General features: G+C 40.8%; 10 protein-coding genes across 10 annotated transcripts; 7 read left to right on the top strand and 3 right to left on the bottom strand.

The window, feature by feature from the left end:
* Nucleotides 1-140: 140 nt before the first annotated feature.
* Nucleotides 141-3,209, top strand: PICMEDRAFT_13355 (hypothetical protein; the record flags this gene model as incomplete). The annotated part of the gene is made up of 1 exon (XM_019160050.1): nt 141-3,209. The coding sequence occupies one exon, from the start codon at nt 141-143 to the stop codon at nt 3,207-3,209; it is 3,069 nt and encodes a 1,022-aa protein (XP_019015804.1).
* Nucleotides 3,210-4,027: 818 nt separating this feature from the next.
* PICMEDRAFT_36723 (hypothetical protein) lies at nt 4,028-6,169 on the top strand (the record flags this gene model as incomplete). The annotated part of the gene is made up of 2 exons (XM_019163031.1): nt 4,028-4,619; nt 4,782-6,169. The coding sequence occupies 2 exons, from the start codon at nt 4,028-4,030 to the stop codon at nt 6,167-6,169; spliced, it is 1,980 nt and encodes a 659-aa protein (XP_019015803.1).
* A 683-nt stretch (nt 6,170-6,852) lies between these two features.
* Nucleotides 6,853-7,920, top strand: PICMEDRAFT_74396 (hypothetical protein; the record flags this gene model as incomplete). The annotated part of the gene is made up of 1 exon (XM_019164758.1): nt 6,853-7,920. One exon carries the CDS (start codon nt 6,853-6,855, stop codon nt 7,918-7,920), a length of 1,068 nt encoding a protein of 355 aa, XP_019015802.1.
* Nucleotides 7,921-8,343: 423 nt separating this feature from the next.
* On the top strand, nt 8,344-8,829 carry PICMEDRAFT_18088 (hypothetical protein). Its single transcript, XM_019161875.1, has one exon. The coding sequence runs from the start codon at nt 8,457-8,459 to the stop codon at nt 8,724-8,726; it is 270 nt and encodes an 89-aa protein (XP_019015801.1). The 5' UTR covers nt 8,344-8,456; the 3' UTR covers nt 8,727-8,829.
* A 202-nt stretch (nt 8,830-9,031) lies between these two features.
* On the bottom strand, nt 9,032-12,235 carry PICMEDRAFT_13352 (hypothetical protein; the record flags this gene model as incomplete). The annotated part of the gene is made up of 1 exon (XM_019160049.1): nt 9,032-12,235. The coding sequence occupies one exon, from the start codon at nt 12,233-12,235 to the stop codon at nt 9,032-9,034; it is 3,204 nt and encodes a 1,067-aa protein (XP_019015800.1).
* A 170-nt stretch (nt 12,236-12,405) lies between these two features.
* Nucleotides 12,406-13,200, bottom strand: PICMEDRAFT_27826 (hypothetical protein; the record flags this gene model as incomplete). The annotated part of the gene is made up of 2 exons (XM_019162516.1): nt 12,406-12,751; nt 13,013-13,200. Coding segments are annotated over 2 exons (534 nt in total), but the record flags the coding sequence as incomplete, so codon positions are not given.
* A 1,189-nt stretch (nt 13,201-14,389) lies between these two features.
* PICMEDRAFT_36935 (hypothetical protein) lies at nt 14,390-16,006 on the top strand (the record flags this gene model as incomplete). The annotated part of the gene is made up of 3 exons (XM_019163043.1): nt 14,390-15,158; nt 15,273-15,395; nt 15,450-16,006. 3 exons carry the CDS (start codon nt 14,390-14,392, stop codon nt 16,004-16,006), a joined length of 1,449 nt encoding a protein of 482 aa, XP_019015798.1.
* Nucleotides 16,007-16,962: 956 nt separating this feature from the next.
* PICMEDRAFT_22201 (hypothetical protein) lies at nt 16,963-20,148 on the bottom strand (the record flags this gene model as incomplete). The annotated part of the gene is made up of 3 exons (XM_019162242.1): nt 16,963-19,256; nt 19,446-19,652; nt 19,848-20,148. Coding segments are annotated over 3 exons (2,802 nt in total), but the record flags the coding sequence as incomplete, so codon positions are not given.
* A 553-nt stretch (nt 20,149-20,701) lies between these two features.
* Nucleotides 20,702-22,100, top strand: PICMEDRAFT_18084 (hypothetical protein; the record flags this gene model as incomplete). The annotated part of the gene is made up of 1 exon (XM_019161874.1): nt 20,702-22,100. A coding segment is annotated over exon 1 (1,019 nt), but the record flags the coding sequence as incomplete, so codon positions are not given.
* Nucleotides 22,101-22,115: 15 nt separating this feature from the next.
* Nucleotides 22,116-23,863, top strand: PICMEDRAFT_175240 (hypothetical protein). The gene has a single exon (XM_019161634.1). The coding sequence runs from the start codon at nt 22,364-22,366 to the stop codon at nt 23,711-23,713; it is 1,350 nt and encodes a 449-aa protein (XP_019015795.1). The 5' UTR covers nt 22,116-22,363; the 3' UTR covers nt 23,714-23,863.
* Nucleotides 23,864-23,952: the final 89 nt, after the last annotated feature.

Here is a 23,952-nt window from a genome sequence, read left to right as displayed (position 1 = left end):
GGTTAAGGCCCTGTGACAGTTACGTTGCCATTGGTGTTCAGGAAATCATTGTGGAGGGCCAGGCAAGAACAGACGTGCATGCTGCCTCATTAGCGGAAAGAAATAGTTACAGAGGACCACGGGATACTGAGCATTTAGCAATGTCTTTGTCCGTTGGCGTCAAATCAAGGTGGCTCACAGACAAGGAGACAGACAATCTAGCTCAGATAATACACAACTTCTTTGTAAAGTCGGCCAACATTGTGGTTAATTTCAGAACTAGGCGACAACATCATATACAACAGAAGGCGCCAGAGAACCATTTGATTGAGGACAATGGAAAATACCTCGCAGAGTTGGGTGGCAACTCATCGTACAGTAATCATCTCCGTGAGTCATCAACCTCCAAAGATACCCCAGAAGAAAGGAAAACAATACCTCAACAACGACCAGACATATGGTTTAACCTTAAGACATCAAACAGCTATATATCGAAGAACGAAATACTTCCATGGAACAACAAGGACGTGACAATGCTACCCCCGATGATAGTGGAAACGGTTCTCGACTTGTCTACGTTGAGTGAGCATCAAAAGTTATTTGTAGACAACGATATGATTAACACAAAGAAGAAATCGGAGATTGTGTTAGAGAGGTGGTTGATTAAACTAGATCTAGAAAATTACGACAATGATCCGATTGATTTGCCTATAATTTACAAAAAGACAATAGTCATGTTTAGATGCTTGTACACGCTAACTAGATTACTTCCAGCATCCAAATTGATAGATGACAATTCTGACAAGCAACAAAGCAAAAAGCTTTTCAATTTGAAAGTTAAAACAAAAATACTTAATGGCTCCAAAGCGTTAACTTCAAAGGGAAGGTTCGGATTGAGTCGTCCGTTAGTGCCCGACAAGCCTGACATGGACGTGGTTGAGTCAAAAGATTTGCTACCAGTATTAACACCGATAGGCTCACTATGTTTATCAGTGTCTTACAGAAAGAACTGTAATCTCTATATACAAGATTCCAGGGATAAGTATGAGATCTTCAAACCTGAGAATGCCGAAGACGAAGTATATCAAGCCAATTTTTCTCGTTCAAACACCATAAACACAGATATGAATAGAACAGCTAATACGTCGGCAAAAGATAATTCAGCTACGACAAATGTTAACATAGATTACCCAAGTACATCCCCAATAGGGAATATGAAATTTCGTGCTTCCAGCACGTCTATAAATAGCCAATCATCGAGGAGAAGAATGTCGACAAGGTCGGTTTCAATTTTCAAGACAGGTTCGATGGCTTCGTCATCACCTCCGAATACCAATTTATTACACAATAACAGCGTCTCACCGAATCAAGTGATGACCTCTTCATTTGCGAACTCTAATCCAATTCCGGTGAAAAGGGTAGATTCCACATCTAGTGTTCACTTCTACAATAACAGCGCCGATAGAAATGAAAATAACACAAATCCTAACGTTGCTTTAATCACTTCAACTTCAAGCAAATTTCCATCCTCTTTTGGCTCAAAATTTAGGAGTGGCTCAAGTCGGAATAACAGTTTGGAGGGCCATCTTATGCTCGGAAACAATAATTTCACACCATCGTCTAATCCCATTTTGCAAAACTTCAAATCCAAAAATAAATTCTTTACTTCTTCCTTTTCTGATATGGACCCGAACAATTCTCTATATCTAGATGACGATTTGAACAATTTTATGAAATTGTTAGACTCTAAACCAGATTTAAGAATCTCAAATAACTCGTCGGTTATATTTGAAGATAGCTTGAGTAATTTTAAAAGTTTGAGGAAGCACAATGATCTATTTAGTGACTCCCCACTGAAGGAAAGCATAGCATTCTCGAGGTCAGCATCTTCATCACCTTCAAAACCGCCTCCACTGATCACTTACACTGACCGTACCACCTTGGATTCTACAGTTAAATTACTAATGGATAATAAACAAAATTTTGAGTCTGATAACAACAGCAATAGCTACATTTCATCAGCACCAATCAATTTTTCAAGAAATCATACTAGCTTTGCTCAGTCGAATACTAATGTTCCAAATTCGAGTAACAATATTACATTTGGCTCGCTAGATAGAAATATTGGATACGAGAATACATTCAGTAGAGCCCGAGCAGGAAGTAAAGGTAGTAGAGATAGTAGAGACAGCCATGGCAGTAGAGGGAGCAGAGGAAGCACAGGAATTCTGCATGGTCCATTGATTACGTCTTCTTCCTATTCTCCGCATTCTCCTTTGGGAACATCAGGCCAAGTTGCAACTCACTCTATTCACTCCATTTTGAAGGCTAGTGCTACCTCTGGCACATCTGGTGCTATAGCAACTGGTATCAATACTGCAATGGAAACAAACAATGATCCCAGCAAGCAACTTACCGACTCATCTTATGACCGTAATGGTGTCAATAGAGAGAAAATGGAAAGAATCAGTCCGTCACCCACTTCTTCATTACCTCGGAACTTGACCATGAACCGTGCTGGGTCCACAGGAGGGAGGGCTCATTCACTATTAAGAAGCCTGAGTGTAAGTTCAGGAGTGAATTCGGGTCCGATAACTGGCTCTTATTATGCTTATCAACCTAGATCAAGAACTGGCTCCAGTGGATCCGTCACCGGTAGTCACTTAAGGAACGTCTTACATAGCAGTTTGAGGAATGAAGGTTACAAGAGCAGACAGTCCAACAAAAATGGCAACATAACACCAGAGCAACTGAAAGATATGTCGTATGGACAGCGGGTATTTGAAAGTGAAGACGAAGCTGATGATAATGAAGAAGCTGATAACGAAGACAATTTGAAAAGCAAAAGCTCCTCTGAAATTGGTGAAATTGGTGAGCGGGATTCAGAATTTGCTCTGCATTCCAGTAATGAATTGAAAGCCGTCGAAAAAGCCGACAACAATGATAATAGTGCAAACAATAGAGTAACTAATAACGCAAGCGAGGCAACAACTATGCAACGAGGAAGCCGAGGTTCTTTGAATAACATCCTCACTAACATGAAAAATATGCAACGCAGACAGAGCAGTGGCCGAAACTACAATCATTTACGCCTTAGTGGTGGGGCTGGTCCTGTTACTCTCCATCCAGACGATGTCGGATACGAACGTGGAGAAGAGGATGACGAAGACGACGAAGATGAAGACGACGACCTGTTGTTTGAAATGAGCGATATGACAGCAATTAAATAGTTCTAGGGTTTGGAGGATATTGTAATAAAGTGCTACTAAGTACATACTACCAACGTATAATAAATATATAAAGTTAAAAAAAAATAATTTAAAGGTATACATGCATCCAGTTAATTTAACTTTTTGAATGAAAAACAAAGTTTTGTCACAGACTAGGGATTTGAACTTTTATAGCTGAGATTTATGAGGCCAGGAAAGAGCTCTTTGGTCTGCCTAGAGAGAAAAAAATTTAGTTGACTAAAAAAGTGAAGGGTTTACTATCTTCCTTGATGATTATAAGTATCTCAAATCATAGTGCTAAATCAAAGACTTCAATAGAAACTGAATTTTTTCAAAAAAAAAAAATGTCCAGAACTTCAAGTTTTAATTCCATGTGCTCTCATTTACAGTCAATTTCAATGATTTCTGGGAGTTCAGTTTACTACAAAATGCGTATGCTGAGCCTTGCTTTTTATATTCTTTTTTTGCATGATATGTTGAAATTTTTTTGAAAAGGCCAAACCTTTTTTGTTTCCGTATCAGCCTCTGTGATTCAATATTCACCATCACTTTTCATGCCCATGTGCTCTGTCTCAAGCGTTAGAGGGCGATAATCCTACTTTTTCCTATATAGAGCCCTTACTTTCTTTCGAACCTTGATACCTCAAGATCTACAGTTTTACGTAAGCTCAACTTTTTTTCTCAAACATTTTTTTCCCTTGAAGAGTTTTGACATTGATCTCAAGTTTCCAGGAATTTGCAGTTCGAGTACACTCAAGACATTAGGGCATCACCAAGTTAAACCAACAGAGAGAAGACGTAACAAGGAAGACTGAGCGATGACTGCCAGCACAAATGGGGCAAAACTGCCGTCAGAGCTACCGAATACTGCCAAGACGCAATCACCATCCTGTTTTCTCCATTCTGTGATCTTGAGAGCATATGTCGGAGAACAAGCTGCTTACATATACTCATGTTTGCATGCCCAACGAAAAATGACACTCTCACAACTTTCTCAAAAAAGTGGGATCAAGGGATCGAATCTAAGAAAAGTTCTCGTTACTTTAATCCAGCTAGGATGTGTTGTGTACATGGGTGGAAATGGTAAGAACAACACTTACTATTGTTACAACGAGGAAGGTTGTTGGAAGCTAACATATATTGATGAAATTGTACGACATGTGCGTGAGAAGTTTGGACAGGTGCACGCAAGTGTTATACAGAATGTCATATTGAGAGGCCATTTGACGATTGGCGCATACGTCAGCGACTTGGAGTTAAAGAGTGAAGTTGACAAGATCGAGCATGCCTTTGTCGAGTTGGTAGAGGACAAATGGTTAGTACATGTGAAGGATATGGATTTCAAACCCTTGAGTGAGACTTTCGCTACTTGTGTGAGGGCTGCAACTCGAGAATTTGCCAGTAACAGTGGTCAATACACTAAGGGAAACGACATAGGAGACCCAAACCCAAGGTATAAGACTGCTGGGATGAGCCAGTTGAAGAGGACAACGATTATCAAGGATTTAGCGAAGGAGCAATTCATGAAAATGTATATGGATAACTCCGGCAAGGACAGATTATACAATGCAGGTGTTCAAAATCATATCAAAGACGTTTCAACTGATGCAAAAGACCAGACAGGGCTTGCTGCACTTTTCAATGACGATGATGATGGCGAGGATGATGACGAAGGAGACAATGCAAGCAAAGGGGGTAAGCTGTTGAGGAGGTTGAATGGCAATGTTCCTTTGACAGCTTCATTTGATAGATTTTTGAAATATGAGAGGGACCTCCAACTAGTTTCCATGTGCAGACATCGGATTGGTAGTATCACGTCTAAGATATACAATGTTGTGTTGAAGCGAGTCGAGAAGAGCTCGCGAGAGGTTCGATGCATTGAAGGGATCGTGGACAGACTAGTTGCGGATGCCAGTGTGGGCGCCGGCAGTGCTGGCACATCGACTACAGGCTATGATCCTGCGACTGGGCGTGACTTGATCAAGCGTCTCGAGCTCAAAGATCAACAGAAGGGGATGAATTTCGGTGCTGCTGATATTTTGAAAGAACTTTCGCTGTCCAACAAGTACGGAATCACGAAGGAGGATCTCGTTGGGACGATCTACAATGAGGATGAAGGAGGTGACGACATGGTATCGAGTAAGAAGAGAAAGCTTGAAGAGGAAGAGAAGACGGACGGGGCGTACAAGAAGACAAAACTAAGCAAGTTGGCAGCACACATCAAGACGTTCGATGACGACGAGGACGAGGACGAAGACGGCAACGCGGCAAATGAGGTGGACAATGGCTTCGACTTAGCAAACAATTCCGAGAACGGGGAGATCCTGACGCTGATACTACAGCACTTGAAACTTCTCACCATTGACAAAAAGCTCTCCTTTTTGATCGAGACTACTCCCGGACAGTTCTATGTTCCGTTCACGATGCTGCAAGGCCAGCTTCCAGACTACCACATGAAGCAGATAGTGAGAACTATTTTCGGAAACTCCTCGTTGAGGATCTTGAACTGCATAGAGGAGAAGAGGCTCATCGAGGAGAAAAACATTGCGAAAAGCGTCCTGATGCGAGAGGGCGACGTGCGCAAAATGATCTCCGTGCTGATCAAGTTCGGGCTGGTGGAAATCCAGGAGATCCCCAGAACCGCCGACCGCAGTGCCATGAGGGGCATCTTTGCCTTCAAGGTCAACAAGAACTACCAGCGGGGCAAAAGCATGTTGGGGAAGTGCTTCATGTTCAACATGGGCGAGGTGCTGGAGCAAATGGAACAGATCAAGATGGAGAACAAGATCTTGTTGGACAAGATAAGCAGAGAAGACGTCCGTGGCCATGAGGTCGAGCTTCTTCTCGAGAGTGAGCTGGCCCAGCTGAAGGGCGTCGTTGAGAGTGAGAAAAGCGGGCTGGCGAAGTTTCTCCGTCTGCGTGCCATGGGCGAGCTTTTCTGGTTCACCGATACCGAGTGAGTGCGCTCACCGTGAGGCTGCTGTGTATAGTTGTATCATTGTTTCCTCTTCCTTAGTAGCAAGCAACACTCTAATGTCTTTAAAGTGTCTGCTGAATAGAGTACCAAAACACACAGCTGAGCCTCATTCCGCGGATAAGCAGCAGAGGAGGCGCGCACGTGACCCTGCCTTGCGGACCCCCGACATTATGTAAGTAGCCAGCTTTGACGTAACCTTTATGTTCATACCTTTTTATCTGAGTCTTTTGCTTGCCTTCATCTTTATAACCATCAATGAAAAAACAGCCACTAAACGGAAACAATAATTTACTGAGCTGAGCATCAACAACTCATGCTCAATGCCCAATAGAGTAAGTATGATTGCCCACTGTAAGATTAGTCTTACGTAACCAACGCGAAAAATCGACGATCGACGATTTTTGCCCCTTTTTGAAGAAGTGCTTACCTAAGCGGGGAGCATTTTTTTGCGTTCTTGCACGCCTAAGTGTGCTAACCAATCAGAGAAACGGAATTGCGAAACAACACTGGGGCGGCGAAGCACTCAGTGCGAGAGGGTGAGGGAGGGTGCAAGGAAATGGTGATTGACAAGAGAAAAGCAGAGACAAGCACAGGGACTAGGGCTTCAGGAAGAACCGGCAAGGGTCTCAGATATTGCCGTAACCAGCACACACACACACCGACACAATGTTCTCAGTTAGATCTGCTAGACACTTCTCCACATCTGCGCTTCGTGCAGTCTCAATCAAAACGGCCCCAGCGTCTTCCGAGACCGTCTCGTCCTTGAAGGTTGTCATCAAGAACGCCGGCTCCAAATCCGCTCCTGCCGGTCTTTCCCACTTGCTTGCCAGCTCCACCTTCTTTGACACCCCGGAAAAGTCGGGCTTGAGACTCAAGCGTGAGGCAGAATTGCTCGGCGGTGAGTACTCCGCTGAAGTCACCAGAGACGCATTGGTCTTAAAGGCCTCCTTCTTAAAGGAAGGCCTTCCTTTCTTTGTCAATGCTCTGGGCTCCTCCATATCCAAGGCGGCATACAAGCCACACGAGCTAGCAGAGGTTGCCGGTCCGTACGCTTCCCACGTCTACGCTTCCAAGACAACATGTCCTAAGTTCAAGGCTCTGGAAGAACTCCACGCTATTTCATACAGATCTGGTCTTGGCTTGCCACTCTACTACGACGGCTCCAAGACCTACTCTTCCGAAGATATCAAGGCCTTTGCCAAGTCCTCCATCTTCAGCGAAAACATCGAGATTGTTGGTGAAAACGTCGAAGCTGCAGACCTCGAGAAGTTCGTTTCGGAATCTCCTTTTGCAACCTTACCAACCGGAAATGACGTCAACGCATTACCTCAGCCAACCTACACCGGTGCTGAGTCCAGAATCAGACAAGCAGGTAAGACTTCCGCCATCATCGGTCTTCCAGTCAAGGACGCTGACGCATACGAATTAGTTGCTGCAGGCTTATTATCATCTGTGCCTGAATCAATCACCGCTACTGCTGACTCAAAGGTCTTGTCCTACGACGGCTCCTCCCTTTTCTATTTTGCAGTCACTTCTTCTGATGCCGCAGAAGTTTCTTCCATCATCAAGGCTGCTGCTAAGGACTTAAAATCCGTCGACTTCTCCAAATTCTCCAAGCTTGCTACCTTGTTGGCCGGTAAGGAAGTCACTTCCAAGTCAGTTTCAGTCCCATCCGATTTCAACTTTGTCGTTGTTGGTGATGTTGACGCAGTCCCATTAAAGTCCGAACTTTAATCCTGCATCAAACATAACCTACATACCACAATCAATAAAGATCTGCACTATTTGCAACAAAAAACAACAACAACAACAACAACAACAACAATAAAACAACCCCTCCACACTTCTGGAAATGATTACGATGATTGTGCATGTATTTATTATTATATTTATTATTACTTAAAATAGTCCTATTATTATCTCAATCTTAAATTAAAATTAAGATTTAAACTATATCTACGGCGCAGAACTCACCTGATCCTTTCAATATTATTAAACCCCTCCTCTCCACCCTTCTTCCCTAGACATGTCCACTGTCGCAATTACATACATTCTTAATTTATATAGTTATTTACTTCCTTATTTATCTTATTTATTTCTAGTTACATCTATTATTAACTGATATTTTGGAAACAGCTACATTTTTTTTTGCTGCGCACCTCAATATAAAAAGTAATATGTATTTTCATCACTATCTGTTTGCTTACGCCTCATAAAAAAACCCTACGACTCTAATATCTGTAATTATCTATCAAACAAAAGGCAAGGTAATGTCATTTCAACCAATAAATCCAAAACCATATCTATCATCACTTATTGGGCTAAAAGTCGTGGTGAGGCTCAAGTTTTCAGGAACGGAATATCATGGAACGCTTGCCACGGTTGATAATTACATGAATTTATTACTCGACAAGGACGTTATAGAGGTCGAACAAAAGCTGGGAGAAGAACCTGATTTGTCAAAGGGAACTCCATTGGAAAGCGAACTTTTTGTGAGGTGTAACAACGTTCTATGGATAGGGAAAGAACCTGAACAATAAATTCTTGTGGAGCTGAACGCTGTGTACACCATTTTTACTATATAGAGTGCAGTAGTGTAAATTTAAATAACTTAATATATTATCCTTTACTTTTACAAAAAGCGAAATATAGGCTTGAACTTAATTCAAAGTAGAACTAAATAAATAAATGCAATCTATAAAATAATCGTCGTCATAAAATTGTCATGATTGACTACGAGGCCTGAGGCTTTATTGTTATCTCTCTTGTACCACGGGTCTATAAAAATACTTTCGTCCTTTTTCAATTTTTTATTTTTTTTATTTTATTCCCTACTCTGCTTGAATCATAATTCACCTCCTGAGGAGAACACTTTCCAATACTTTTCAACATCAATGCATCCGATGAACCTAGCAAGCTTAAACAGGTTCGCCCTAGGCTTACCAATTTTATGATTGCCCTGCTTGTAATCATTATAACCTTTCTCTTGTTTCTTGGTGATTTCCAATTCTGCTGAAGCTCCTTCGTTGGCAGCTACATCGTCACTATGGTCTATACCATATATGCGACCGACACTCTCAGATACGCCTTCATGGTGGTCAGTGTCATTCGCTTTTTTGCCATCACTATGTTCGGATTCGCTTTTTGCTGATGATTCAGAACCTTTCTCTTCCTCCTCCTCTTCAATCTCGTAAAGAGAAAGGTAAGCTTGTAGCTGCGCATCACTCAACGAGAATAGAGTTAAAACATCAGTAAGCAACGGTAATTTCTCACCATCCCCCGACCAGGGCAGTAAGTCATAAGGAGTTCTTGATCCCGAACCACGTTTCTCATTTATCCCACGAGCAACTTTCTGCTGTAAGTGTTTAATGGTATTACGCTGCTGCATTGTATCCTCCTCAATACGTAATATGGAATTTTGTAGTACTCGAATAACTTCCATAAGCATGGCGATCGTAGATTTACCATCAACATATGTATTATTTACTCTGCCGTCCTCTCTTTCTTCAGCTCCTTCATTGAAGTCATCATCAGTATGTTCAACAGCCGAGACCTGCACAGTACTTCCTGTTCTCTTACTCGAAATAGCATCCGCAGAAGATAAACCGTTTTCTGAAGATAAAGAGAATGTTCCCATTTGTGGCATATCATTAAGAGAATCAGTAGGATTAGGGTTGGATCTAATAAATTTATGTGCCCCAAATTTTTGCTGGTAATTTCCCATTTGATTGATTTGATTTGCTTGGCCCATTTGGTTCAACTGACCCATTTGGTTCAACTGACCCATTTGGTTTAGTTGATTAATCTGACTAATTTGACCCATTTGATTCAATTGACTGAATTGGCTAAATTGGTTCATTTGGTTCATTTGGCTAAGTTGGCTCAATTGATTGAGTTGATTTAGTTGGCTCAATTGGTTGATTTGATTCAACTGATCCATAGTATTTAATTGTCCCAGCTGTTCAAACTGTTCTAACTGATTCAGCTGCTCAATTTGCTGCTGCTGTTGCTGCCTTTGCATCTGCAATTGCAGTCTTAGTTTTAACTGCTGGCTGGTTTGTCTTTGATGTCTATTCACAGTATGCCCTGGAGAAATTTCACAACCAGCTAGGCCTTGCATTATCATAACATTAGACGGTATCCCAAAAGTTGAACTCTTCATAGAATGTGGACTTCCTTCATTACTAACTTTCAGGCGTCTAACTTTGTTGAACAAGGAATTCGTTTCGTAGTTATCTTTAGAGCCGTTTTCTTTATGTGGCAAATTATTTCCTTCTACCACAGCTGAATTATGTCTCATTCCGCTTATCAAAACTGGAACTGGTTCAACATTTTCACTTCCAATATCATCCATGTTAGTAACAGTGGTGTTGTCCAAATTCCCAAAGGTGTTGATGCTTGAGTTGAACATTGCATTCATCGATATATTTGTCACATGATTTCTATTCTGTATATGATCATCAGCATTACCAGCATTGCCTCCGTTATTAATCAGTTGTGAATTAATCAACTTATTGGACGATGTGGCCTCGACATTCCCCACAGGAAACAAGTAACTTTGTTGATTATTAAAATACTGCTGATCGACCTGGTTGTAATGTTTTGGGGTAATTTGGGAACCAAACGAAGTTATTGCCCCAGGGGTCATATTGGAAAGACGTAAAGTGGTAGGAGATAGCTGTTGGTGCTGATTTCTTTTCCACTGTTTGGAGTTGACTTGAGGTGAAGAAAATTGCTGAGATGGTAGGCGGGGTGATTCAACTCCCGAAACAATCTCATTGCCATCGGAAGTACTACTTGACTCTGCTTTTGCATTAGAAGGAGGAAACAATTTGTTTTTCTGATTCTTGCTTTTGCTTCCGACTTCCATTCTATATATGGGAAACAAGTTAACATTTTTGGAAAAATTCTCGTACTCAGATCTGGAATTATTTTTGAGATTGTGAACAATGGAAGGAGAGGATAGATCATTCGGACTGCGTGTGATATTGCCTGCAGTGGAATATGGGTTGGATGAAAACAAATCATCACTTAATGATCGACTATGTGTACGGGAGTGTACCCGCTTAACCTTATTCTCTGAGTTAGGAGAATGAAAAATGGCACGTTTAAAATATTCTGGGTCCCTGTTATCAGCTAACTTGTCACTCAATTCTTTAACTGGTCGTTCTCTATTATCTTTTTCTGACTCAGCTGTATTTGCTGATTCAAGTCTCTCTACAATATTCATTGCTTCGGTTTCACCTCTTGCGTTATTATGATCATAAAGATTTGAATTCCTCTTACTTTGATTTTCGGGAATCTGGCCAGCATTGTTTGGAAATTCAGAAGAAATTGCTTCATCACTTATTTCGCCACTATCGATGGTTCCTACTCTGCCTTCATTAGAAATGCCGTGAGTTTCGTTTCCAGGCGATATCTTTGCTGTGCCACCACTGGCGGAAGGCCTATGGAAGATGGCAGTACTGGATATATTAGGGTTATTAGAAACGTTAGAAACATTAACAGTGTTAAAGTTAGACCTAGAATTCAAGCTTGAATCTGAAGCAGATACTTTGAGAACAGAGATGTTTCTCTCATCTTCTGCATGATAGCCGTTGGGGCGGGAATTAGTAACCGATACATTTTCAATGGAAGCATCTGTAGCTGATGTAGTAGTAGCAGTAATTGACTGAGCTGCCTCACCCGCTCCTTGCAATGAGGAATGTGGCTCTGCAAATGCGTCAGCTGGTAAATTTTGAAGTGAGGTGCTGGCTCTGACAGTACCTGGGGCCTCGTTGAACTTCTTGATAAGTCCGGAATTAGTTTCTGTGTTCTGCTCCTTTATGAATGAGGACTCAAAAGGCCTTCGAGTAATATGCGAATCCGGTGGATGCATCTCATGGGAACGTGTCAGATGTCGTGCCAAATTAGTGGGTCCATTTCTCGACGAATATCGGAGAACTTTGCTACAAATCTGACATTCCACGGAGGTATGAGTAGAAGTCGCAGGCTGAGAAGTATCCTGCCGGAAATGTTCCCACACCCAGCTATTGGGAGGTCTAGCCATAGTGTCAGCCTGTCTCCACTAATCTGGCTTCCAACTTCCAGAAGAAAAAATCAAGACTTGTCAAGGAAAATGTGTCAGAATTTATGTCATCCATTTCTACCCGAGTGAAAATCGTCAGATGACTTCCCTCAAAATCTTCAACACTTTTTACCGTTTTTTGCTGACGTAAGCCTGCTCCGAACAGACTCCAAACCCCAAAATTGATTCCGATATAACTCCCATTGCTCTCTGGTGGCCGTCGAAAAGACCCTTGGGTTGAGAACAAGGCGGGCATGGTCAACCCCCTGCCGATGATTATGCAATTGCAAATGGATAAAGCCGATGATCCGTTCTTTCAAGGGAACTTTGACCTTGACTAAGCGAACGTTCAATTGCCGTATGCCTTTGTTTGTTGTAACTAAAAACTTGCGTGGAATGGAGATTGTCCTTGTATATTCGCCGGTGAGGTAAAATAACAGCAAAGTCATAAGCATTATGATGGAAATAACTTGATGCACTATATTTGTTAGCACATATCTCGTATCCCTGGTATCTGCACCACTTCTTTCAGTACCTTCACTATTATCGCTGGAACTATCAGCTCTTTTTTTTTGATGTATCAGATCGAATCCCTCTGTCAATCTAGCAATCAAGGGGAAGTCTGGTACATCTGATTTTGATATCTCACTAGCAGTTTCTGAATCTTTGATTGATGCTGTTATAGCCACATCAATAAGACCTTTATCGTTGTGGTTGAACACTTCAGTTCTCATGTTGATATCATTGACATCAACATACATTGAGTGGAACAATGACACATATGTAGAGTACGAAAATATGATCACCATAACCACTAAAAATATGCTGTACTTAAGCCGTAAACTCTGCTGCTGCATGTATTGTTGTCTTAAGCTCTCTTCCAAGATCAACATGTTTTTGAAGATTTGAGCAGTAGCCGATGCGTCTCCCTCCTTCTCACTTTCTTTTGTTTCATCCCAACCTTTCTTCCTACTTCTAGAACCACTTCTAGAACCACTTCTTGACCTACTACTAGATCGACTTCTGGATTGAGGAGTAGGTGGTATGGATTCTGACACCTCAGACAGGGCTCTGTAAACAATTCCATCATCAAGATGCTTGCCTTGCAAACTGTTTTCAATTGATTTCAATGGAGTTAAACTATCTGAGTTGCCTCCATTGGGTGATTTGCGGTTCATATACTTCAATGTGGGGGATCCGTATACATCAACGTCACTATCGGATAGAAAGCTTCCACTGGCAGATCCTGAGTCCAAGCTTCCACTACTCTTAACACTGCCATAATAATCAGATCTTATCGATCTGTCTGATTTATCAGACACATCACTAGTCCTTCTGTATCTGAGCTTATTGGAATGCTTGGGAAGATTTTGTTCAATTCTTCCTTTCCTCGAACGTGAATAATATGAATCAGCAGAAGTTGTCAAGTTGAGGTTCAAATCCATATCTGATTCACTTTTCTGAGCATCCATTTTAGTCTTATTCTCTTCGTTTGTATCCAGACTTTCCGGAACCTTTATATTAATTCTTTCATAATCAGAGCCTGGACTGGGTGGAATTTGGGCAGAAGCTCCTGATCTTTGGAAAGAGGAGGAAGGAAATATAGGTGTTGAAGCCGTGCAATTTTTCTCTGCTACTGAATCAGATCCAAGATTGTCAATTTCACTCTGGATTTCACTTGTTGATGAAGGGTCCAAAGCAAAAAAGTCTATTCTGTCATTGGTTGATGGAACAGACATGGGCAGCACTAGACCAGGCGAGTTAGGCGGCGACTGTAGATCTTCTATATCATCTATTTGGTCCTGGTCTATGCCGATCCCAATACCGATGGGAACGGAATTTCTTTTTTGTTGGCCTTCCATGCTTTCAGGTCACAATCGACAGATCTTTCAGACTAAAGAATGTAAGTTTACCTCAACTAGTGATATACCTAATCATAAGCCCCAATTATTACGGCACGGCTTAATGAGCTTTTCAGTTCACCACCGCCCAAACAAAATGGAGAGGAATTTTAGAAAATATGATGCTCGTAGAGTTCATGAAATTGTGGGTACGCTCAATTCTTCTACATTACCAAAGCACATTGCTTCAAAAACAGCAGAGCAAGTATATAGTTGAAGTTCAAAACTCCAATCAATGATTTCATATATGGATCTGGTTCAGCAATGTTTTTATTTATCTACCGATTGGCGTTGGGACAATACATATGAACGTATTTTGGAGACTCCTAGAAACTTACTGCAGTTTCCTATTCCAAATGGAGTAAAAATTACTGTGTCCAGTAGAAATACAGAGAACAACTACAGTTCTATTAATATTTCACAGGTTGATCGACTAGAAGGCTCACTGTCTTATTTAACTTCATCAGCTAACCTTGATGAATACTATCAGTCTTCCCGAACATTGCCGATAAGCCGGGTTCTCCATGGTTATCGGGAAATTTTGTCACAATTATCAAGTCCAGGTGATTCGAAAAGAAGCAGCAAGCCATTTCTGTTATACGGTAAAATGTATTTTCCATCACAATTTTTGGAAGGTATGCTGATCAAAAGATTTTCTCCTAACTATCAACTTATTGTAAAGTTTGTGAATACTCCGAAGTTGAATAAGTTGACACAGCCAACTTCAATTTTTACTTTTTACTTGCAAAGACAAACAGAGAATTGTGCACATGACTTCATCTATTCCACAAGAGAAGATTTGTTTGGATTTAGGTGTCTTTATCATCTTGATTTTCTAGCATCCAACTCTCAAATTAATCCTATGAAAAAGTCCGATTTAACTACTCCCAAGCCAAAATCAAAATCAATTCAACATCCTTCAAAACTTTCTGCAGGCTGTGAACTTTGGTATGCTGCGGGAAATGTAAGTCCCGGCATGAGCGTTGCTGCAAGGTATACAACATGTATTGACAGCATGCGTTACTTGATGGACAGTCTCCCCACATACACTTCCGGCCTGGTTCACTCTACTTTGAATCCTTATCTTTCTGGTCACCACAAACAAAATGGAAAGAAAGTACTGCACTCCCTTCCTTATGCCATTTCAAGTATCCACCCCCTTACGTTTACGATTGCCGCAAATCCCTTGCTAGGTACATTCGAATCTACTTATGCCATCAAAAGCGATGCTTTATTTAAGGGTGACAACTATCATGGAAATAACAGTATATCATACATAGGAAAGATGGGAATAGTATTAAGTTCTAAGTACCAGTTTAATATGTATTCCTATGATTCTGATTTGATTTTTGGGGCTCAAATTCTTAGGTCCAAGCTCACATTCAAAAATAAGAACGAACCAGTACAAAGAATTGAAGAGACTCCTGAAAAAACATTACAAAAATATTCTTCCAGCACAAAACCATTCCATCCATATCAACTGGATCAACAACACATAATTCACAAACTCTCTCACATAAGTCAGCATAATATTGTATATAAAGTTTCCGACGAGGAGGGTGTTGAAAATACCTCTGAGGCAGCTAGGCCAGGTCAAAGCACAAAAAGCCACCAAAATCCCCCACTGACATCGTTTTCGAATGACATGAAAATTGTTGAGCAAGAGGAAAAGGAAGAATACATATCAAGTCTAAAAGTAAGTGGAAGCATCACCAAACAGAATCTGCGAGTGGCTTGGGAAGGAAAATTCTACGAATGGTTTGTTAGCTCTGGTGCTTCCATTGATATGAAGGGTATTGGCTCCGGGCCACGGGTATTAAAATACGGTATAGAGTTCGCCTATAATTCATAAACTTTAGCTTACGAATTGATTACTTTCATAATACAATACCAGTTATTAGGTACAAGTCCCTTCTTCTTTAGCATCTTTGTAAAGGTACGACTCTATAGGATGTATTTGCTTTTCCATTCTTGCTCGATCTGTGTTAAATGCACTAATCCAGCAAAACCCATACTTTGGTAGCTTTATCTATTTAATTGGAAGACTTACGACCATTTTTAAACCTTGCCAATTTCTTCAGAAACCTCTAGTTACATATTATTCTTTGGTGTTACCGGACTGTGGATTGCATCATTAGCATTAGGTGCAGCTGCTGATTGTTGTGCATCTGGCATTTCCGATAAAACATTCTTATTGATAGATGTCGAATCGACCAAAATATCTTTAGATTGCAACTTCAGGTAATGATCTAGCGAGTTTTCATCGTTTTTTGCCGGCACACTCTTCTGGGTAAGAGGTTTGGAAGTTCGGGCTAGAGCTGCAAGCATTTTCGGTTCAATTTGAACATAATTCGAAGTATTACCTACACCTTCAATGTTTTGTTTCAATGTTCTGTCAGCATTTTCGACAGGATCGTCAGTTTTCGGCTCACTAATTTTGTCACTGAACCCCGATTCATCCGGTACAAAACTTTGATCTTTTTTTAGCTCTTTTTTGCTTTCACTGTCTTCATCGTCACTTGCACTAACGTCAATTGGGATACTATTTCCATCATAGTAATTGACTCTTTGTCTAGTTCTTCTTCTCCTATCTTTAGAGTTTGCACTAAGGACCACTTTCTTCTCTTCTGGTGCCTCAATTACAATCAATTCATCCTTGACCTGCTTGTCGTTATCGGCAACTAGTTCCAAAGATAGTGGCGTCTCAAATGCATCAAAAGCACTCCCTGTTTGCTGAACTGTTTCACCTGCCCCCGTTTTCATTTCTTCGCTCTTAACTCCTTCGGAAGTTGTCTTTTCTTTTGATGCAAGTATATCTTCAACAGTTTTCAGTAAAATATCTTCGACCTTTTGTGCCATCATAGAATTATCCAACTGTAGCTTATTGAATGCTAAGTGTAAAATATTCTCCTCAATCGAACCTTTTGTAATTAGTCTAGTGACGTGTACTTCTTCTGTTTGTCCAACTCTATGTGCACGGTCTTCTGCTTGCTTATCATCGTGAGGGTTCAATGATTGATCAAATATGATGACATTTGTGGCACATACTAAATTGATACCAAAACCTCCAGCTTTAGTACTCAATAGCATCACAGGAATGCTTTTGTCTTCGTAAAATTTGTCAATTATTGACTGCCTAGTTTCAACAGCTGTAGCACCATCTAGCCTCAAAAATTTCCAGTTATGTAAAGAGAGCACCTTTTCAAGGATATCTAGCATTTGGGTGAACAAAGAAAAAACTAACACTTTTTCACCACGCCCGATGGTTTTAGTAAGCATGTCAACTAAAACTTTGACCTTTCCACTGTCCTCGTATATCTTTTGCTTCAAAACAAATTTACCTAGCTCATTAGGATAACTATGGCATAACTGAGTAATTTCAAAATCAGTCATAACTTGAAAATCCTCAAAGATGTACTGCTGATTAGCATCTGCGTAAGCAGGATGTTTCATAATCAGTTTAGACATAACTCTTAACATAGGATCCGTGTAATTTCTTCTAAACAAAAGTGGATGCATGCAAGCCTTTCTGAGCATCATCAAAAGATTACTGCCTCTATTCACCAAAGGAGGAAGCTTTTTAAGCTCTTTTTCATTCAAATCTTTACGTTTAGCCTTTTCCTGCCTCACATCATCGATCGATTTCAGCTCTTCATCGTATATCTTTTTCTGGGATGGAGTTAGCACACAATACTCAATGGAAGTATGCTTTTGTGGTAAATCCTTCATGACTTGCGCTTTAGTTCTGCGCAAGATAAATGGAGACATCATAACTTTAGCTTTATTGATAGCCTGCTCTGACATCAATGGGTTATATGCCTCACCTTCAATTTTGTGATTTTCTGTTTTTGTAGTTGCTTTTTGGTCAAATAGCAGTTCAAGCTTTGAAAGTTTGGAATCAAAAATTTCAGGTAGGATGAAGTCAAGTAAGGAAACCAACTCTCTCAAATTGTTTTGAAGTGGTGTCCCAGTGAGTAGCAAACGAAAGTTAGCTTTGAGCCTGGTCAACTTTTTGTATCGATCACTGGTTGCATTTTTAAGCATATGACCCTCATCGTAGACAATTACATTGAAATCAAGCATTTGCAAAAATGGAGCGTCAATTTTACCAGTTGTCAAATTATAGGTTGTCACCACAACGTCATATTCATCCTCTACAAGAACAGATCTTAGCTCTTCACGTTCATCTAATGAACCATAATAGGGGATGACCTTCAACGAGGGGGAAAACTTTTCAAATTCTCGTAACCAGTTCTCTAATGTAGATGATGGAACAACAATTAGGTGTGGGCCTAAATAACGTTTTTCTTTCAAATGGGATAAAAATGCAATGACCTGGGCCGTTTTTCCCAAACCCATCTCATCTGCAAGAATGCAAGACAACTGCTTTTGAAAAAGCAGGTTTATCCAATTGATGCCAACCTGTTGATAGTCTTTCAAAGTTATGTCATCAGACAGCATTTCAGGTTTCCTTTTGAAATAACCGATTTTATCCTTTACTGTATGATTATCTATTCCAGATCTGTAGATCTTTTTTCTACCGGAATAATTGTAATCATCATCATTTTCGGATCCGTCAAACTTGAATTTCTTTTTCAATATAGACTTCTTAACTATAGGCTCGTCAGTGTCATCATCACTATTAGAGCTGTTCTCATTGTTTGTTCCCTCACCATTTTCTTCGCTTGATACTTCAACATTAGTGATAGATAACTCACCCTTCATATTTTCACCCTTCAAATTAACTCCCCATTTTTTGATTTCTTTAGTGATGGATCTACTGTAGTCAAAGCACTGTTTCAATAGTGTGTCAATGGCACTATATGCTAAAAGCTTTTGACTTATCGTATCAACAAATCTTTCAATGGGCTTCTTGTAAACTCTGGACGTCTTTTTCTCTGGTGCTAAATCAAGTTTATAAATATCACTCAAAGTACGATAAGGTCTGTTCTTTATCACTATTGTGGCCTGCTCGGGTTTCATATTACTCAAATCAATGATATCTCTTATCTCTGCGTTGTTGAAAAGCTTGACAATTTTCTCATCCACATCAAGATCTGCATCCTCATCTACTTCAAATTCAGGTAGAGCAAAATCGTCATCTTTTTCTGTTACGATAGACCTCTTTCCAGCACGAATGGCATAATTAGTTTTTGTCTTTTTTGGTTTGACTGAGATTTCTTTAGGGGAGTAATCGTCATCATCTTCGTATCTTCTTTTTGACCTTGTACGAGCTGGAGGAGCTGTAATTTCCTCTAACGATTCATCTGAGTCTACTAACTCAACTTCACTATCATCTTCTTCGTTTTCGTCATTTAGCAAATTTTCTTCGTCTTCTGCATTTTTGAGCGGAGTTTGTCTTGAGACGTATCTGTCTTTGATACTTTTACTGGTTTTATTCAAAAGAACCTTAGAAGAAACAATATCTTCCTCTTTCGCCTTCTTTCGGGCCAGGGCTTGCTCCTGTTCAATTTGTTTTCTCTTTTTTTCTTCTATTGCTTTAGCCTTTTCTCTCAATCTCTTATCTCTTTCAAACCTTGCCTGTTTCTCTTTATCAAAAGCGTTTAGACCATTCCTGGAAATTGATCTGGTTGGGGGTGAGGACGAAATAAGCTTTCCACTTTTGCTTGACAGACTATCCAAGCGATGGGAGGTTGTCAATTTTATAGGCTTTTGCGATGGCTTGAAGTCACTGGATGATATTGATTTCAAGTAGTGTATCGAATTTCGAAGTGTTTTTTGTGATTTTAAGGCTGAAATTATTGTAGATGCAGCAAGTTTTGGAAAAACACGCTTGAGCTCAAGGTAGTCTGTTTTGAAATCAGAAGGCTCTGGTTTGAGCCCGTTTTCTTCTTTGAATGCAAATTTTTCACGTAAACTAGGAAGCTTGGTAGTAATTTTTGCTGGAGGTGAAGAATCTAGCTCAGATGAGACCTTGCTTGATCTCTTTCTTTGAGGTGAACTGTCAGGAACTTGAATATTGAATTCATCATTATCTGACCCACTTTTATCTCCTATCTCTATGAATGAATCAGAATCGTAATCTTTTTCTCTCTTTCGTCTTTCAGCAACGGATGTCGATTTCCGAGACCTAGATTTTGAAAACGGCAATGTATTTGGAACATCAAAATGCTTTTCATCCTCAGAATCTTGTTTCTGGGTGGATTTCAGCCCGAGCTTTGTTTCCTTCACATTTGTGCTGTTAGGTTTGCCATTTTCGTAATTTGAAATATTTGAAGCATCCGAAGCAGACTCGGAGTCTGAGGACGAAGATAAGAGGTCAATGACCCCATCCACTGTATTCCTTAAGCTGCGACCACTCATCAATGAATGGGTCAATAGCAAACTTGTGATTAATTGATTGTCAAGAAGTATGTCCCAAAGAAGATAGTACAACTAGAATACCAAACGCAGCATGAAAGTTGCAAAAAGAGTTGGATCGAAAATGCGATTTTCGTGTTACGCTGCAAAATTTTATTTTACGTGTCTGCAAGAAACTCACATACTTGAACGAAATCTGTGCTTTTCTTTAAGCTATGGAACTTAGATCATGATGTTGATTGGACATGTTGTAAGATGTATAAAGTGTTATGTTGTGGTTCAAATGGATCGGGTCAGCTCGGAGTTGGACACAAAAGAGATCTGTGTGAATTGACCGAATGCTTTCGAAATAATCATCGTGTGCTTGATATTGCTTGTGGAAGCAATCATACCTTGTTGCTTCTTGAGAGCGGTGAGGCATATGCTTGCGGCAGCAATATCAGTGGATTAACTAGCTTACAAACTTTATCAGAGAATGAGGAAGAAATGTTTATGCTGATTGGCCAAGATGAAAAGACGTACAAGAAGATTGCGGCTGGGTGGGATTTCTCAATTCTCGTCGATTCCAGCAACAAAGTCCATACTCAAGGAGATTTACGCTTGTGTGGAGGTCTAGGAGAAGCTGTTCAAGAAGTGAAAACGTTGACAGAGGTTTATCATTCAGCTGACGACGATGTTGTAGAGATCCATACGTCTTTGCATAGCATTATTATCATCCACAGTTCCGGAAAAGTTCTAGCTTGGGGAAACAACAAGAAGGGCCAGCTTTTTGGCGATTGCAAGACTTTGGATATGGTGTATTCTCCGCTGTCCCTTAGTTTCGACGACCTTGATTACGAGGATAAAGAAAATTTGAGAGTTGTCAGGTGTGCCATGGGAAGAGACTACACTTTCTTCCATGTACTGAATACAGTTTCTCAATCTGAGCTTATAATCATGAGAAGTAAGAACGACAGGTACAAAATTTTACAGGGGTTATGCAATGCAATAGGAGATGGACATATTGAGGGTAATGGTAGGCGATCAAGATGGTTCAGAATCAAGAAAGGGATTTGTCTAAAGCGGCTGAAAAGCATGTGGAGCTCTGTACATGTGATGTATTCTACAGAAGAAAAATCTTCGGTATTAAAGTCTTTCGGAAATAATGTTTTCGGTCAATTATTTCCCGGGCTCTCGACAGAAGTAGCTGACTTTGATGTCGGGACTGAACATGGAGTATGTCTGGAAAAAAGTGAGAAAAAAGTGTGCAGTTGGGGATGGGGCGAACACGGTAACTGTGGAGTTCAGAAGCTTACGACTAAAGTCAACGAGATGTATTCTTGTGATGAAAATAAAACCATAGATTCTGCTATTGGTGGGTACGCAACTACATGGATCATAGTGAAAAGCTAGTATCAGTTCTTCCAGTAATACCATAGGTAGAGTACGTAGCCAAAGCATATAAAGTATGGTCATGATTAATGAATGAGAATGTCACATAGGTACTTCCCCATATTCATCTATTCATACTGCCCAGGGGCAGCCACGAATGATGGAGAATATGTTCTAGGTGTGTCTATCTAGGGCCAAAGTATCGGACTTGAACCACTGAAATCTGAACAAGTACCTTCTTTTCTAGCCCGCCGATAGAAAAAGAAAGAAGGTTTATGAAAGCATACATTAAACGAAAGGAAGAAGTTGAGCAAGAAAACAGAAGAAAAAAGAACCTGAAGAAATTGTACACCATTTCACAAGAAAAAATCAAATTTCTCGTTTCGGGCAGAGTCGTGTTCGGTGACGTGTGCAAGCTGAAAGGGTTTTACTATGGGAGTCTGAAGAAGAGGGTTTTGATTGTTTGCTGCAAACATAACAGTTGAGCAGTTAAGCAGTTGCAAACCACACAAGACATATGGAGATTGACCAACTGGTAACATCATCACAGGCACCTGAAGAGGTCGAGGCCGCAGACTCCAAACCCCCTCACGAACAATATGTCGCTTACGAGAGTGCTGTGATTGAACAGGAACAACAGCAGGAACAGCAACAAAAAAAAGAGAATATGGAGCCAATTCTCACGTCATTGCATCTCACTGGTGTTGACGACCTATCAACCCAACAAATAAAGAAGTATTTGGATTACCACATAAAACCCAACTACAGCTTTAAAACTCGTAAACAATTTGCGTACTTGGAATATAGGTTGGATTGGATTAATGATTCGGAAATCAACATAGTGTTTGATTACAATTTAAGCAATGGCAATGGGAAAAGAGCAAAGAAAAACCAACCCAACGATGGTGTGGATTTGTTGGATGAAATTAAAGGGTTTGCAAAAAAGGAAGTTCCACAGGAGTCTGTTGAGAGAGACACTGACGACGAAATGAAGGAAAATTTGAAAGAAGAATCAGTAACCGAGACTGGAAGTGACACATTACAGGGTTTGGAAAATGAGTCGATTAGAGGTGCAGCGGAGGCTTTGTTGTTATTGACAGACTTCGAAGATATCCGAAAAGAGCATAATGAGTTTGCCGCACTGAGTATCGAAGACCAGTTCAAGGCTGTTGACCAAGCTCCCAAGCTACAAGATAGAAAATGTTGGGACTTGGTTCTAGCCAAAAATGGGGCAGTAATCAAAACCACAGATGCTAAGCGGTTTTACAACCTGTTTGAGCATGTGGTGCAGGCAAAAGACTCAGAAGATCAACTGCCAAATGAAGAAGCCATCGCAGGGCCAACTGAGGTAGAAGAAGCCGAGGTGTTCTCTGAAGACACTAAAATAATAAAGCTGGAAGTCAGATACAGTACCGAATTGGACAAGAAAGTAGAAAACGCTAGGGTTTTTTCCAGGTACTACTTGCTACACGGCGAGCCAGACAAAATAGAACGTTTACCTTCTGCGAGAGAGCGCTTGACTGGAGCATATCCCAAAGCCGCAGGCTACGATCGTGACTTGATCACCGCCGCAGAGCCCGAGACACAAGGTCTTTTTGGATACGATGGCGACCGTGAAGAACGAGAAGTCATCGAACCTAGATACCGTGAGAGGGAATACCGCGGAAAAGGTATTAATGGCAGGTGGAGCAGTGACCGGTTTCAAGCTCCAGGTGGTCATGACAGCCGCCATAACGGCTCTCGTATCAGCAAGCGTGGGCCACGTAGTGACCGCAGACGTGCGGGCCGCGGTAATGGCAACGGTCATGGCAGAGACCAGCTGGAAGGCGATCTATTTCCGGACTTTGCGCAAAGACGCCAACAGTAGTGCCCTAATAGTCGATCGTTTACTGGCTGACTGCTTGTCCATACGTTGATAGCGTGTATGTTTCTCCTTTTGTAAGCCAAGAACCTTGTAATATTGTACACTGATCGCAACATGTATATGAAAAGGGCTATCGTGAAAAATTTGTCTGACAAAGTTACCCGGTCGCGAGAAAAGCTCACAGAGGGCAAGTTCTTTGCGGCAGAGTGAGAACGACAGAAAGAGCTGAGCACGCTGAAGAC

The sequence above is a fragment of the Pichia membranifaciens genome (assembly GCF_001661235.1).
Source record: "Pichia membranifaciens NRRL Y-2026 unplaced genomic scaffold PICMEscaffold_6, whole genome shotgun sequence".
Classification (NCBI taxonomy): domain Eukaryota; kingdom Fungi; phylum Ascomycota; class Pichiomycetes; order Pichiales; family Pichiaceae; genus Pichia; species Pichia membranifaciens.
This window is presented reverse-complemented; position numbering and strand designations above follow the sequence as displayed.